This window comes from Dicentrarchus labrax, unplaced genomic scaffold (genome assembly GCF_905237075.1).
Source record: "Dicentrarchus labrax unplaced genomic scaffold, dlabrax2021, whole genome shotgun sequence".
NCBI lineage: Eukaryota > Metazoa > Chordata > Actinopteri > Moronidae > Dicentrarchus > Dicentrarchus labrax.
The window spans coordinates 25,496,156-25,513,881 of record NW_026136704.1 but is presented as its reverse complement, the minus strand read 5'-3'; the positions used below and the strand labels follow the sequence as shown (position 1 = coordinate 25,513,881).

The 17,726-nt window shown below is 40.3% G+C and overlaps 1 protein-coding gene across 14 annotated transcripts in view; it reads left to right on the top strand.

The window, feature by feature from the left end:
• robo2 (roundabout, axon guidance receptor, homolog 2 (Drosophila)) overlaps positions 1–4,687 on the top strand; it is a 260,511-nt gene extending 255,824 nt beyond the window's left edge. For 13 of the 14 annotated variants that reach the window (XM_051397364.1, XM_051397359.1, XM_051397367.1 and 10 more), the window contains 2 exons: positions 893–1,087; positions 1,601–4,687. In XM_051397364.1, coding sequence (XP_051253324.1) covers positions 893–1,087; positions 1,601–1,602 — 197 coding nt within the window. In that variant the 3' untranslated portion in view covers positions 1,603–4,687. The remainder of the gene's footprint in view (positions 1–892; positions 1,088–1,600) is intronic. The other variant, XM_051397361.1, reaches the window with a different exon arrangement.
• Positions 4,688–17,726: the final 13,039 nt, after the last annotated feature.

Below are 17,726 nucleotides of genomic sequence, written 5' to 3'. Positions count from 1 at the left end.
ATTTTTCTGTAAGTTCTTGTGCTGAAGTTAGCTTCCATGCCGCGTTGAGACTGTGCTCCCATGAACAGATTGCACTGTCTGCCACTTGCTCTGGTTTCCAGAATGCCCCCCTCAGTCCTCCCTCAGCCTCCCCAATGCCCCTGTAACTGTTGCCAATATGGGCCTGCATCTCTCCAAGTAAGGCAGGAGGCCCGAGCAACAGAAATGCACTCTAATCGCTTCGGCTTTCTTTTCTCACACAAACAGCAGCCACTCGACACCCCATCTGTGTGTGTCTGTGTTCATGTGTATGCGCGTGCCTATAAGTGTGTTTGTGACCATTAGAGATCTCCATGCTGTGCGCCCTGCCCTCTTTGTGCCAGGACTTTCTCAGACAGTTAATCTGAGACTGTGAGACAAAGACAGGTGCCACAATCAGCATCTTTACAGAAAACCCCATAGGTGAATTCCCATATGTGTCAGAGTGCTGACTGATTCACAGCAGAATCCACTGAGGTCGAGGCAAGCTCTATTACAGTCATTAGTGGAACAGTGGGGAGCAGTTTGATGAGATTTCACGCAACGACGGAGACTGCTGAGGGTCAATGTTATGCTGCCCTGCAGCAGGGGGTGCCACAGCAGCCAGTGGTCCCTCTGTTATTGTATTTACCCCCTCATAAGGCTGGTAGCTGCAAGGCCATGTGTGAGGCTGAGAGTCCTCTCTGTGGCACGCCCTGGCATAGCCTGTTGGCACTACCACTCTGCAGATGTCAGGAGGAGGGGGAGGTTGCAAAGTGCTCTTTGTTTCCATGCATCAGATGTTACATGTGTTTCACTGCAACAATAAAAGTCACGCGTTGAGTCAACTTTTCGAACTCAAAGTACGCCTTTCGATTCCTCTTTGTGTTCTCAGAGGAGGGGTGCCTGCCATACAATAAACCATCCTTCCCTTCCCCTGGTGGCCATAGCTCATCTGGCACAGCCTCCTCCAAGGGCTCGACAGGGCCACGGAAGACTGAAGGTCCACGACAACCACAACAGTGGACCGCCACAGAGCACGCTGAATTCCTGGGGACCAATGGACACGGGCAGTACTCGGGAGAGTTATGTGAGTAATTCACTATGTTTTACAGCAGTGTTTTACTATATATGACTCTGCATGTATAGTAAAAAAAAGTTTTGCAGTCCAACAATTCTGACCATAATTACTTCTGCCCAAACAACAGTCCATCCATCCATTCAGTAGTTCTGTGTAGTGCTGGCGGCCTCACAGCCAGTGAGAGAGCCCGGCTAGCTGTTTTACTGTCTTTTAGCCTTTAGCTATAGTTTGTTTAGCTTGACACATTATCTTTGTTTAGCTGTCTATCACGAAATGTGTCTTTCAGTATAATAAGAGCTAATGTAAACGGGAGTTAAATTCCTTGTGTCAGCACAGTTGGCCAATAAAGTTGATTCTGATTTCTGCTAAGCTAAGCAAATCAACTCCAGCGCTGTAACGCAGAGAGATGACTCATATCACTCTTCTTATCTAATTATTGGAAAGAAAGCAAATAAACATATATCACCAATACTTCTTTAAATAAATTTCTCAATTTCTTTTATTTTCCCTTGTTTCCCACAGAGTGATCGTCCTGGGATGTGAACTGGATTAAACCCGGTCTATCCTCAAAAGAATGACGCCCTCCCAGTTGGGGCAACGAACTTTGTCCTTATCTGTGTGTTCTCAGAGGGAAGGAGTGCAGCAGAGGGCACTACAGAGAAAAGCAGTGTCACAGAACTGTAAATGTGATGTATAGACACAGACATACTGTACATCTCACTATGTTTTCGTCCTCAAGAAAATATTTTCCACCTCCTACCTTACTGTAATTTTCTTTTTGTTAGAAAAAGGCAAGTAAAAAAAAAAAGAAAACATCTATATGAGATAACAAATTTTCTGGTAACTGTCCTGGAGGGGGGGGGGGGATTTTGTTTCCTGTAAATATATTCTTTAACTTGTTGTTGCATTGCTATGCAAGCCTAATTCAGTTTGAGCTTTTTATTTCCATATACAGGAACAGTTGGTTTTATCTGGTTATTTGTATTATATGTGAATTGAGTGGCTGTTGTGCCATAAAATAATTGTTTTATAATCCATTGTTTGTTAATAGTTACCATTAATTATTATCATTATTATTAATTATTGTTTTTGCACTGCAATTTTTGGTGATAAGCACAAAAACATAGCTCCTGCTGACATGAAGAACCGGAAGAATATGTGAAGAGGAGTTTCTGTACTGTAAAGTAAAGAGAAGAAAATTATATACTAATGTACAGAGAGATATTAAAGAGTAAGGCTTTGCTCACAGACAGCAACAAATAAGGCACCCGTTTCCATAGGTGAAACTAATTGGGTGGCAGACACACAAGGTTCCCGAGGGTCTGAAGGGCAGATATGAGGCTGGAAGAATTGTACACAGAGGATACTGTATTACTGTAAGTGGCCGAGGTGATTATTTAATTCCTAATTAACTGTCCTAAATCAATAGTTTGATATCAGAAATATTTAGTGCTCAATGTTTTTGGCAACTCCCGTCCATTGTCTCATTTTCACAAACAGACCGAGGGAGTTTGTTTTTGTTTTTACTTTTATACAAGCGTCTCCAAGCATTTCAAGTTTTGTTTTTATGATTTACTGCCTAAATAATTTTACTACACTGAGTTTACACTCCTCATTCAGTATAATGGCTAACCATAAAACAGTCAAAAGGGGAGGGGGAGTCTGTGAAATCTGTCCACATGCTTTAGTTCAGTCATAGCACTTACAGAGGCAGATTTATGATTCCTCTATTGCCTTAATAGGTAAACAGACATCACAGACAAAGGAGTATTTCTTGTGATTAGTAGCAATGATACTCTCAAACCTACCTTAAATACCCGTGGAGCAACATAATTTGTTTACATATTTTATGTTTTAGATTTTATGTCTTTAGTTCCAACCATTTTATTATTGTTGGCTTTTTAGAGCACTTACTGTTTTATTGTTATATTATCAGTGGTACAGTATCAACCAGGAAAACACTGACCTGTACGGTCCAGCGAAGTGCTGTTAAAATTAGTTCGTCTATTAAGGTTGGTGCCTCAGTTACCAATACATGATGATCAGCACAGACTTGTGTCAATCATTTTGAGAAGAAATGGGTGTGTACGATTTACAATGTAGCTTTGAGTCACTGTTTGATCCCCAAACCGTGATAAATGGAGAAAAGCCTTGTATATTAACAAGCAGGTCCCACTGCCTCCATGTCTACAGCCACAGTGTGGAGCAGAACACTTTCTATCTGCCCGACCGCCACAAAACACACACTTATCATCTGCAGCTTTTGACTTCTCAGCCTCTGAATCTCAATTTTGTCTTTTCAGACGATGTTTTTATTGGTTGTCCTTTTTTAATAAAAAGCTTGTTTCTTTGTATGCCTTTTATGGACTCCAAAACGCTGCTTACAACAATGTTTTCAATATTAATGTTCAGGATTTTTGTGGTTCAATGACTGTTTGTTTTGTCTTTTTTTGTACTGCTAATGTTGATAAAAGGGGGGTGGAAACTAAAGGCCGTCAGATGCTGTTGTACTGTTGTCGTCATGCCATCGTCATTTTATATCATCCACCCAGTGGCCAGTGTTCTGGAAATGAGGTGCAAAGAGTATCTCAGGTTATTTTACATTCTGGTGGTGTTTATGTATGTGTATATATGTGTATATATCCATACGCATCTCCACTTGATTATGCCATTCCATTTTCATTGACAAAAATATCCCTCTCATGTCCGATTCTGTCGTCCCCTCTTTTCTTTTCTTCTGTGGATTTTGATTCTGAGTATAATGTGCTGGTTCAACCACCTTAAGACAAGATGTCAGTAAAAGAACATACCAAATTAAGATTGATATTTCTAATGTCTAATGCGTTTTAGTGTCTCTTTAATACTCATTGTTTTCTTTTAAATCACAGTGTCGTTTTGTATTTATTAAAATGATAATAAAAGTATATTGTGAAATATGCATAAAGATTCGTGGAATATAAAACGTGTTTTTTGTTCCTTGTAAAGTTTGCTGTCAGAGCCGAGCAGCGAGGCCATAAGGAGATGATAGGCACGCCGTGCACACAGCACGGTGAAATGCCGGGTCAGTTGTCGTCTGAGTCACTCTTCGTCCTGCATGTTCACCGCACTGCTCCTCTCATGTCAAAACTAAAGAAACTTAAAACCTTTTTGAACACAAGGAGCAAAAATGCTCACAATTTGCTTGTCAAGACAATAGAGAAAACGTCTTTTTGGAAGGATGAAAGTACTTTGGCTTTCCCTCTCTTTTGTTCATTTTCTCAATATTGTTGACTCTTTGTAGCCTATCTGTGTGTTGCCTTTTTTTGCTAAAAAAAGAGGATTAAAAATGACAAAAAGAGAAAGTTGTTGGGTGAAGTCTTTCTGTACAGTATGGGGTGAGGTGATGCCCCGATCCAATGCCATTTCTACAGTACAGTACATTCTGCTTTTTTTTTTTTTTTTCTGTAAACCACCTTCTGTATTCACTTGCATGTCCTTGTCCAAGAAGAGAGTGGATTAAGAAAATAAACTTTTACAGTCTCATTCCCATGTCCTGTAAGATAAATCCATGTTCTTTTTTTTCCTTGTACCTGGATCATTATCAAATAAAATATTTTTGAAAAATGAAAACGCCTTAAGTTTGTCTTTCATAGAAAGACTGCTGTACAGGGGAGTTAACTGGTGCAAAACTTGGTGTAAAAAAAGAAATAATGCAGGAATACATAGTCATCAATTGTCTCTTAGATGTAATATTTCAGTTTTTGTAGGCTACTTCCTCATACTGCAGATACAAAGTGAAAAATAGCATTTTTTCCCTCTTTCTCCAAAACATGCACCCTCTGATATCTTGATAGTGTTTGACTCAGCAACAACGTGTGTATTGTGTATTGTGTACTGCGTGCATGTGGCCGTGCAGTAGAAACGTGTAGCCTACTGTGTGTGTTTGTGAAAGAGCTCCTGACTCAGCTGTGCTTTTTATGTCAAACCAATCCCTACCTTGATCCTTCTCGAGGAGCAGCTTCAAACACAAATCCAAATCTCCTAAATCACTGAGACAGGCTGCTGGCTTTCAAGCTCTCTTACACAGATCTCACAGTAAAATAACTTGTGAAAAAAATGATGCAAAACTGGATATATAAAACTGGGAGCAGCTTCTGTATCAGCATTATGTGCAAGTATACATTAACTAGAAAGAAGCTTGCTCTTAATCTTCATTATCTGTCATCAAACATTTTCCATATTACTTATGGAATCAGTCTTCCCATTTTGCATATGTACCACATTCATGGGCAGCTGTGGTTCCTTGATTTACAAGCAAGTAGTGACATGTGTCTCTCGTTGCTGTGCTGAGTTGGTATCAGCATTTTCCACTCCACATAGAAAGAAAAGAGACGAACTGTATGCTGATCTGGGGTTGTGTTAGTCTGTGGTTTGGACTCTGCTGGTACCTGAATCCCCTTGTGTTTTATGGTCTGGGTAGATGGACCTTCTCTCCTGCACAGCATAGGAAATTGTCCAGTTTCTTTAGGAAATGCTGAAGGCGTTGAGGAACACTGTAAATGGTCTGTATGAGGAGAATAGCATAGAGTTGCTGTGACCTCTAACTCTACCGTACAGAAGCCATGAAGCTGACTCTGGGATCTGGACCTGGTATTAGAAGCTCTGCAGTACGAGCTACTTGAGCTCCTTGAAGTGTTATAGCGAGGAAGACTGTCTCACAAGCTTACAGGCCAAAAAAAAAAGAGTCAGAAGAAGATGTCAATTTATTGCATAAGGAGTGCTGCCACTTCATGTGAAGTGATGAAATCCAGCTCCAGTGGGTAGTCTGCATTCCACATGGTGCTACCTAATGGGCCTCATGGCAAAGTGCCCTCTTATCAGAGATCTGTGCTGCAGCCCCATCCATGATGTTTGGTAGAAAACAGGAGGACACAGAAGGCCCCCAGAGTTTTAGACTTTGCCATTTGGCAAGGCATCTGCTGGGACACCTAACTAACAGGCTCTCTAATAGTTAAAGACAATCATTTTTAAATATTATTATCCATAACCAATATTATATTACATCTTGTCCATCATATTCTACACTAACAGAAACTGCCCTGAATGAATTATATCGCCTTCTCCTCCCTCCCCCTCAAACAGATTAATGGACTATTCCATCAAGCCTCGCTGTCAATCAGGAGCACCTGCGCTGATTACCTGGCAGCAGAGGGAGGGGTTGTGCGCATAAACTGGGACTCACTCAAATAGTCAAAAAATACTAAAAGTACAAAAAAATACAAAAGTGAATCGTTGTTATAGCGCTGTATTGCCCAAGTTCAAAACAGTATACCGTTGAAGAAGGGTTCTGAGTTTTTGTCCTGCGTGGAAAATGACACATGTTCCCTAACATCAAGTGTCGTAGTCTGGGGAGGAGATAACACCTGGAACAAGGTAAGACTGTTCACTCATACATGTTTGTTATTGGCTGGTTTATGTGTTTGTTGTTTATTGTTCTGGGGTTGATGTAAATGCATAATGACTCAAGGCTGCAGTCTTCTCCTGTTAGATATTACAGACATACACATATTGGTAGACTATGAGTCAAATGTTGGTATACACAGCGGGTACAGATCTTTTGATACTTTTATGATGGTTACTTTCCATGGCAGATTCAGTATTTTCACAGCTGATACTGAGGCTGATGGGGGCTGGAGTTGATTATTGTCTGTGCTGTCCATTCAACTGCAACGGGATAATATAATATAATAATAATAATATAATCTCTGCTATTCATCGGTGTAGTTAAGGTTATTACCATGCTACTAGCTGGAATCACATGTGTCTTTTCATATGAAATGTAGAGACAAAGAAGTTATTCCATCTTTTTACAGCATATTGTGTTATTCCTGAATGCATTCTCAGAATATCTTGTTATGTCTGTAAATGGGAGATGAGTTTTATTATGTGTTCAGTAGATGAGCATTCTGGTGATGGTGGCAGCTAGTTAAATATGCATTTACTGTGTAGTGCTTTCATAGGAGGAGACGGACCTGCTCTGTTGCCTGCAGTTATTCCACAGTATGGAATATGTAGGGTGGAGAGATGATGGTGGTGGTGGTGTGTCAACTGTCCCCAGGTCCCATGGGGGGGTCAGTCCTTTATGTGGAGCATATAGGGTTAAATGATGGGTACATATTAACCTCTTTGGTCATATATCACATGGATAAACCTTTCATTTCCTTCTCATTATTTTATAAACGTGGGCTTTTTTTTTTTTTTTTTAATAACCTTCATTTGTGTTTTGGACACTGACAAATGGCCGACGTCCTCCTCAGGACCTGTGAAACTTGATGTGTGATATCTTTTGTGGTGGCATTAACTTGGTGTCATTTCTCTCTGTGATGAGTGATCAGGATTTTAAAGGTTACTCCGTCGTTTTGAATCTATTAAACGGGAGAATCTGTTGCCCTTAATGAATAATGACATGTGTAAAGCTGACCAATTAAGCACAGTTTCTGTTTTATTAGTGCGTCATAAATGTCAGCTATTACTCATTTTAGTTTTCTGTTTGTGGATTCACTTTCTCCGTGCAGCTGTACTCTTCTTGGCTCTCCTCCTCCATCTGAAAAAGCATAGCCATTCAATTTCTCCCTAACTCCTGTCTTTATTTTTGAGGCATTTTGGGGTGTATTTGGGTGACATAGAATAGTATATTTATGCATTTGTTTGTTTGTTTGTTTGTTTGTCTATCAGAGCATTTGAACTGCTGGTGCAGGGGGAGAGCATGTTGTCGTAGAGTTTTCCCTTCCTGCGCTCATGTCGGAATTTTAAAAATATCCTCCCTTTCATCTGTGCAAACCAGCTTATTTTTACTTGTTTACGTTGGTGTCAGATTTAATTTTAGTTGGATTTAATTTAAATCAGATACACGATGGCACTGGTTTCTTACCTTTCTTTGCACCTCTGTCACAGCTACAGTCTCCCTGTTTGAAGTGTTTGTCATGCACATGTGCACATGAGAAACCATCATAACTCACATGGCCAAAAACTCATTCTTGTCTTGCTGTCTAGCTGTTAAGCGTTCCCTCTCTCTCTCTCTCTCTCTCTCTCTCTCTCTCTCTCTCTCTCTCTCTCTCTTAATCCCTTACTCCAATTTAAAAAAGGATTTTCATGATGTTGATGCATGATGTTTTGGAAACCAGATTACAGCAGACTACGTTTACATGCACGCTAATATTCCAGTATTATTCCGAATATGACAATATTCTGCCTTTGATCAGGGTCATGTAAAGAGCATATTTGGAAGTTTGGAAATTCCTAACTAGGCTTTATTCTGAATGTAGCGTTTTCCAATTAAGACGTGGGAGATGGTGATATTTTGGGCGTTTTAGGAGCATTCTTTGGAAATAAAAACACATTTGGATGCGTCTCATATGGGGCTTTTATCGCGGTTAGCTCTGTGTGTTGTAAACAAACCAACTAGCCAACAGTATGCAAGGATGGAGTAAAGATACATGGTCAGAAGGAGAACTGCTTTAAAACATTATAAAATATTTACTGGGTTTTTTTTTTTTTATATGATCAAACGCCAACCTTTTCAAGAAAGTGGTTGATGCAAAGCGGCAAAATGATCCAAGCTGTTCCACTTTAAGCATGGGAGCAACATGACCGCAGTTTGAAAAGGAGGGAAAAGGAGAGAGGAAAATAACTCTGTAGGACGTACAGTACGTCATTAACAGTAAACAGGGCTATTAGTGGAACATTCATTTTCAGTTGCCATGTAAACAGCTTTGTAGGAAAAGAAACTGAATATTTTGTGCATGTAAACGTAGCCATTGGGAACAACTTTGGAATTAGATATTTTTTTTTAATTATAGGTCCATTAATGTATACAATTTAAAACAGCCCCCACTAGTCAAACAATGATGTGTGAATAACTCATTTTCATGGTATTTCTGTGGAATGGTTGGAAGGTTTTTGCATTTGTATTTATAGAAAAGGTTCAGCGATCTATCCTGACCCTTTAAACAAACCCATCAGTGCAGACTAGGCAGGAACTGCTCCCATTTCACACCTCTTCCTCTGCCTGTGCCTGGGGGGCAGGACGAGTAATGACTGCTCCGCTCCTTGCCAACAAAGCAACTTTCCCTCTCTGCTCCCATCTTTTATTTCCAACTGTTTACCGGTGTGCACTCATCCTCTTCCTCATTTCTCACCTCCACCAGAATGTGCAGCAAATATGCATTTTGCAGTGATTTCCGTTTGTCTGCATACTCTCAGAACGACCGTGCTTTCATATGGCGGCGTGATTGTTGCATCAGACGTTGGTGGAGATGGTCTGTGGAGAGAGGAAAAAAAAAAAGCTGGTTAGCCAGACAAGGAAATAAGCTTTGCTCAGCAAATACATACTGCAGTAAGATACAAGTTATCAGGGTGTGAGTGAGTGTGCATATGTGTGTGCTTTGATGTCTAGCAATGTGTTTGCACTGAGAGGAAGGAGCTGTGTATGTGCTTGCATATATCTGTGTGTGTGTGTGTGTGTGTGTGTGTGTGTGTGTGTGTGTGTGTGTGTGTGTGTGTGTGTGTGTGTGTGTGTGTGTGTGTTGATGAAAGGAAGCATCTACTGCTCGTGCTTCAGGATTTTTTTTTCCTCCTGCTTCTCCTCCCCTTTGTTTCTGGACTGGTGACAATGAGTGGAGGTGAGAGGGCAGCAGTACCAATGCAACACCATTCATCACACATGTCAAACAGCTAGACCAGCTGCTGGGGACAAGCGGCAAAAATTAGCATTTCATCCCTCTCCCCCTCCCTCCCTCTCCTCTCTCCTCTCCTCTCTCTCTCTCTCTCTCTCTCTCTCTCTCTCTCTCTCTCTCTCTCTCTCTCTCAGCCTTTATATCTCTATATATTTCCGTCATAGCTTCACATTTGATAAATGACTGCAGAACCCACATAATTTTCCACCTGTTTAGATGAAAACATGGCGTTATTGACCAACACTTTCCATATATTGAGTTTTGCGTCACAGAACAGAGTAGTCTTGCTGGTTGCATGCAGCTCTTCTTTGATAAGACTACAATCCCTGTGCTGCTGAGTCCTTAATGACAGTGTGGGGGAATTATATCGACCATGTTCCTGGTTAATGTTGAGAATAGTACGTCTGCCAGGCCAAGGTTGGCAATCTGATGATTAATCAGACAGTTATTTTCCTTTATTAATTGATTAATGCTTTTGACTATTAAATGTCTTAAATAGGGACAGATGCCTATCGGGGTTTCCCAGAGTTCTAGAGGATGTCTTCAAACCCAAAGATATGATACAAAACAGCAAATGCTTTGCATTTCTGCTCCGTAATTGTTCTAGTGCTAAGCTTCTCTTACCTAAATATTCTGTTTGTTTACAGATGCTGTACGTTCTACATCCTGCACAACACACGACAGTAAAAACTTTATAACAGTAAAAACTAGAAACTTTTTTTCTTGACCTAAATACATTATTATATGCAACGTCAGAGTTCAAAACATCCTTGTACACATGGAAATATTGGAAAAAAACATTGTATTTTCATTTCACCAAGCAAATCTGAAGCTCCGTAACATTATACTACATTACACTTCCAGACGTGTTTTTCTGTCATCCATCTCACACACGTTTGAAGGAGGAAATGCACTTCTATTTTAGTCAATCTGACTTCCTACACAGGGTTCGTATCAGCTTTACTCGCACTATACTATGAACAGTAAACGCATCAAAAAGTGTATTTTTTATTTTTTTTGCCAAAACACAGATGTCCTACAACTCAATACTGTGCCTGAACACATCCTGTGTGGACACAGACAGAGGACTAAAGAGTGTGTCTTTCATATCATATCCCTGCTGCTTAATATCAGCTTGTGACTGATGGATCTATTTATCAGCATATCATGATCTTTTTAAGAGTGTTGCTTTTGACGTATTAAATAACTTAATAACTGCACCTGCAGTTCAGGTAAAGATGATTTGGCCTCTTTGGAGACCTGTTAATTGTTTTATGTTGCTTTTATAACTTTAATATTACAGTGCTTATTACTAGACCTCTTTAATGCTGCAAATTGACAGTCAACCTAATGGGAACTTTGTCGGAGCGTTTTGTAATTGTGTTGTAAGTTCTGTCTTTCCTTAGTTTGTTTGCAAGTTACTTGAGTTTACATTATTAAACTTACTATCCAGAAAGATGGATAGATAGATGTGGAGTGGGAGGGGGAGTTACATTTCACCTTGCAGTCTTTTCAAAAGGGCCTATTCATACAAGCTGAAAGCACGGATGTTCATGAAAGCTGAGAGATTTTATTCAAGAGAAAAGAAAACTCTGCTGGCAGAAATAAACAGTAATTGATTGTCGTGTATTGTAATGGCATCCAGTGAAGGTAAAAGCTGTTGAAAAGCAACCACTGTGAGCATGATTGTACTTTGCTTTTACATTTCTGTGTGAGTATGTGTGTGTCTGCGTGTTAGCAGCACACATATCCACTAGATGTTTTAAGCTAAGTACACTTGTCATATACTGACTGAGTGTAGCAGTGTTTGCGAGTATGGAGCTTTAGGTGCATCCTGTTCCTGTGGGCTTTTAACCTGCCATTGGCTGCTAGTGGGATGGCTTGATGAACAATCTCTTAATCAAAGCTTAATTGTTTAGCATGATCCTGAGTGACCTGCATAATGGAACCCCCTCCTTGATTAATGATGTGTGTTAACGAACACAGTGGGAGACACCCCAAAACCTTGTCTGACTCTTGTTAATTAAAGGCTGGCTCCAATAATTATGCAGTATAATGTAATGGAAATAAAAACAGAAATCTTCAAGTTAACTAATGTTTTTCTTGTAACTGTGTGACTGTTGTATCAAATCTTACCTTCAGTGGATTTTTGATGAGGGTTTTGGATGTTCTGTAAATCACCAGAAACAAGAGCTTTTCTTTTCTATATGATTATATATGTCTAAGGGAATCAGAGAGTACATAGAGTAAAAAGATAAATTCAGAAATGTCTTCTCTGACTATGAGCCCAAACTACACGTGTCCCTCTGCATGTCCTTCAAGTCTTGTTCATGAAAAATAAGCATTTCTAAACCCACGCTCTGCCTTCTGCTTGAAAACCACACCGAAGAAAAAAGAAGCAGCTTTGCCAAGGCCAGCTTTTGTCTCTCTCTTGTATGAAATGGGGCGGAAATATGCAAAACTATCCTTTTCAGCCTTTCACTCACACTCACACACACATAGGGATAAAGTAGAGGCTCAGATATGTATTTTTAAAGCCTAACTTTTATGGAAGCTTGCTCGTGTTTTTCACACAGTGAAACTCAACATGTGTGATGGGCAGAGCTTTGTAGAGAGAAGTCTTTGCCAAGGACTTGCCCTAAAAATCTGCCCTCATCCTTTAAATGTTACAAGGCTGTGGCCGTTTTAAATGGCACTGCCACATAATAAACTCATTTTTAAAAATAAATTAACTTTAAATTTAAGAATAAAAAACAGATTCAATCCAATCAGAGTTGTTGGAGTGGCTTGGGGCTAATTCACTGTATGCTGTTTTATAACATTTTACAAGATTGATTTCTTGCTGCAGCATTTAAAACCTACCACATTTGCACATCAGTGAAGAGGAAGCCTTGGACTTTTCTTCCTGATAATGTTCTCTCTTCTTCACCTGCTGTATGTTCCTATCAAGTGATGTGTTCAGTGAGGAGCACAATTGTTGGCCTCCATGCATGAATGTCTCACTCTTTGAGGTATAATCAGTTAATCACCCCAAGACGGACAAGGTCACTGTAGACACACACTGCCCAACCACTTATCTTCTTCAGCTAAGGCCACACAGGATGGAGGAAAGGAGCTGGGAAGGAGGAGGAGGATGAACGGATAATGGAGGAGATTATGTAAAAGAGATATTTTATATTATCTATAATCTGTTTTGGGTCTTTCCAAGTTAAATGTCAAGTTTGCTAAAAAAGAAATGGCTGTATCATGCATATTACATAGGTTGCATAATGTGAGCACAGTTTGACCAGTCTTGGCTCTCGTGGATCAGCAGGTCGTTGATAAAGCTAAAGATGTACCTGCACACCATCTACCTTCTCAAAATTCCTCTTCGACTCCTTTTTCCACTCATTACTTCGGTCACGGACAATGGCAGATGGTGCAGCTGCCGGTTTAATTGTCTTTATTACCGAGGCATCTGCTTTCTGCTTTTTTAAATCCAGAACACTGTGGCATCATGCAGGCAGTTTGTGAAACAAACATGAACAGAAAAAACTATCAGGTTGTAGTAGCAACAGTCTTGTAACTCTCAGTAAATTACAGTAAGTTGTGTATTTCTTCAGCAGAAGATGGTTGACTTCGTTACGATCCAGCCACAGCAGCCCACCAGCTTACACCTCTGTTTGTATTGCTCCAATACAAAACAAAACATCAGAAAAATAATATTAAATATTATTGTGTGGGTATATTTTCATCTTGCCACCTGCCTTACATGTGTTGCTTACACCTGACAGTCTGTAAATGAGAGAAGGAGAATCCCTGTGGCTCTGTTCAGTTATTTTCTTAGCTGGTGAGATGTGTTGTACTGAGCTGAGGCTGAGGGAGACAACAGCAGATGTTAGGCTCTGACAATCCTTTCTGCCTTGGATCTGCAGCAACAAAGCAGCTGAGGGAAAATGTCATCCGCGCATCTTCCCTGACGGCCCCGCATGAATGAATAATTACACTACTTTGACTCAGGTCAGGGAAAAAGAAGGTATAGAAACCTCTAACCCTCTTACCTTGAAACCCTTTCAGATGGGAAGCCCTGCATCATGGCATGTGATAAGACAGTGACACTGAGGAGACTGTGACATGCCGAGATCCTTCAGAAATAAAAAGATTTTTCTTGTGGCAAAACGCTCAGGGAAATGAAATGATTCACCCCAGCAGCTCAGTACGTGCTCTTCCTCAAAAAGATGAGATGGGGACATGGGGTTCATTTGTGAAGAGGAGGAGGAGGAGGAGGGGTGAGGGAGAATGTTGGAGGATTGGTTGGCTGTGTTGAGCTAACTGCAGTCATGTCAGGAAGCAAGCAAGGCTTTAGAAATGCATCATTGTCACCATTATGCTTAATAATTTGAATGACATCTCTGTGCATGACTCAAAGGCACTTGTATAGGGGCTGGCGGGGTTATTAGAAATGACTCCCTCAATGATGCGTGTCACTGAAGCAGCAAATTAACACGAGGAGATGGAGGCATGTTAAAAAGCAGCAAAGAAAGGGAGGCAAAAGCTGAGATGGAGGGAAGAGGGAGAGATGTGAAGGGGAACAGCGATAGATGCGGAGAAAGATGTTGCTATTTTCACCCTCTTTGTTAGCTGAGACGCTCCGGTTGTGGTGTTCCAGCTTCTGCTCTGTTGAAGCTTTTTCTGAACACCAGGTGCTCCTATTGTGATAAATGATTCTCAACTGTGCCGAACAATAGCAGAGGCACCCAGACATATCCCTCATCAAATAGTTCCACGGCTCCTCTTCCACAAACTACACAATAAGCACACTGGATTGTGCCGGCGGTTGTTTGTGTTGCCACCACACAAAACTGAAGGCTATTTTTGCTTCCTGTTTACCATGTTGCTCATATGTTAACTGACAGACCCCTGGAAGACACTACTGGAGGATTTTTCTGCCCGTTGACTGGCCAGTTTCTTGTCCATCCACCCTCTTTATCTAAATTTTCTGGTCTTCTCCTCTCTCTGCTGCTCATTTTCCATCCTGCTTCCTCCTTCCTGCTCCTGTGCGTTCCTTTGTTTCCCTGTCTCCCGCCTCTGACAGCAAACAAGGCTTGATACATGTACAGTGCCTTCACCTTTTTCCGCCCAGTAATTTATGCTGTCAGGAGTTTTCCTCTGTTTAGATGGCCAGGCTTTCATGTGTGTGCAGAGCAGTATCTTGGGGTGTTGACACGTTCCTTCGTGTTCAGCATGAAACAGACTGTAGCAGATAATTGATGGGGGGGTTTACTGCCACAGGCACACTGTGCAAACTGGGAGGAACGGCACCAGTTTTTAACCCTACCAATTAGATTAGCAGGTTGGAAACAGAAAGGTGATCTCAGCAAAGTGTTGATAATGTAAACACTTAAATATTTCAAGTAGAGCCCAACGGAAACATCAGTGGTTGGTAGAAGAGGCTGTACGCTCAGTTGCTGTTTCAAACTGATGCAGTCTAATACAACAGTCCTGCAATAAGTCCTTCCTTCATGAAGTTTATAATCCTTTGTTGTCCACCCCATTCATATCATATTAGAAGCATCTCTCAGCATAAAGCAATACTGTGTGTCAAAATGTAGAACCACCAAAATGAGCATAAAGACAACAATAGCCGCCAATTCAGTAGCTGGTTTGGAGCTTTCAATTATATCACATGATCTTCCTCAGCAGATGGAGTTCGTCCAGTTGTCATGCAATTTCCATTTTTCTGACTTTAACGAGTTCTTGTCCATGTTTGAATTGAGCTGAAAGTTCATTCCTAACCTTAATAAAAAGGACTTTGTTGAAACTGTTTGGAAAAGGGCACTTTTAAAAAGTTCTCTGTTGCTGATTTGAAGAACCATCTGTCTATCAGAGACTTCAACCAGTCAGATCAACAAACTATATAACACAGTCAAACTCTTACTGAAACCAGTACCAAAGCGTTCAGTGCCATTCTTTACACTTTTTTCAATGAAGAAATAATCTCCAGTTCTGATATAATTCTGATATATGCTAACCTCTATGTACCCTCCTCTGTAGCCTCCAGTACTTCCTCAAAGGAAGCTGATTGGTCTGGTACCACATAGTTTAGCTGCAAATGGCTAGGTTGAAGCCTGGCAAGGGGGATTATGGCTTGATTTTGTGATTTCTTTAACATCACAAGTCCAGCTGCTTTACAAAGTTAGGCATTTTAGGCCTTTCAGTAAAGACACAGATGGTGAATGAAATGCAACAAAAGGTTTCAGCCAGATGTGAACCAGGAATGTAGATGGCTGGCAGCCTAATCCCTTGGCCACAAGCGTGGCACAAGAATAAACTCTCCATCTTGTCCATTAACTTGAATTAGTACCTCCTTTTAAAGCAGATTTTACAAGAACTGAACAGTATCACTTTTATGAAATGTATTGTAGAGCTGTTGCATTACACTGCAGGGAGGTGTGCCTAATAAACTGGCAACTGAATTGAAGTTGCAGTATTTGTTTAACTCAGGTCATTTACAAAACAACGTTGTAATTATATAGTATGGCTTTTAACACTTTTTTAATAACCAAATTCATAGGAAAATTGGCTGATATGTCACTATCTTTTTTCTTCTCAAATATTGATGTCTGTATTGACCTCCAGTATCGTCTAGGCTCTAATTTCAAGTCGAGCTGAAATTACTCAATATAACAATTAGTCCTTAATTCACAGCAATTTAAATTGCATGTGAAACATTTCCTGGTTCCCGCTTCTCAAGTGTGAAGGTTTGCTGCTTTTTCCTGTTTTATACTATTGTAAACTTAACATTTATGACTGTTCTCGGTTTTAAGATGCCACTTTGGGCTGTAAGAAAATGTAATGTGATATTTATTTGATATGTCATCAAATGAATTAGTTAGAATAAACACATAATGAAGATAATTGTTCATAATTGCTCACTTCAAGTCCCCTGTTACCTGCAACTTGTTGATCCAGGACCTGCAGTATATTCCTGAAGATCTATGTGTCTATACATCTACAAAGAAGCTCATATCCATGTTTATGTTGGCACAAAACCTATATGCCTTTTAATGACATCCGTTCTCCCCTCCTTGTCCTCAAGAGTAAAACTCCCAGCCACTCAGTTGTCCTGCTCAGCATTCAACCAGGCACACTGGCCAGTTTTTCTTCCAACGTGATAAAACCCTGTTTATCAGCTGGAAGCATCCGCAGACTGCAGATATATCCAATCTATATGCTTTTGATGCCAGGGTCACACCAGTATGGTTCTGGCTGGCTTACTGAACCCCTAGTGGTTACCCGCTCAAGCTCAAGATCTCATTACCAAGTGGTGTTACTTGCTAATGAATTTGTCTCTAATCATGTTATTTCTAAGTGCCTCACACAACTTAGAGTAAAACATGCTACAGTTCTCCCAACAGGAACAAAAATAAAACGTCTCTCTTTGGGATTTTTTTTTTCTCAGAAAACAACTCTGCAATCCATATTTTTTGTGGTTGATTTGGCAGTTTATTTCTGAAGCATCTAATAGGAAACCTAATTGGAACGCTTTTGAAACAGTTGAGTGATGAAAACCATTTGGATTTTATTTTCATTATTTATTTATTCCCTATTTAAAGCAGCCAAAGCCACGGTTGTAAAGTACAGGTTTTTTTTCCTTCCTCCCACTTGACTGTAAGCTTCACGCACTACTTCCCACCTTGGGATTGATTACTAGACCTGTTAACATTCGATCATAAACGTTACACATATGTAATAAAGCTTTTGAAAATGTGCAGTAGCAGCATTGTTCTAATCGCTTTGCAAATATTGCCTCAGAGGAATAAGAATCGCATCACGCTTAGATCCAATTTGTGCTACACTCACCAATTACTTTCACGGTCCACTTCTCGTCTAATACAGAAAGGCCAGATTATCCGCTGGATGTCTGGGTGCTGCACACCCTAATTACAAACACA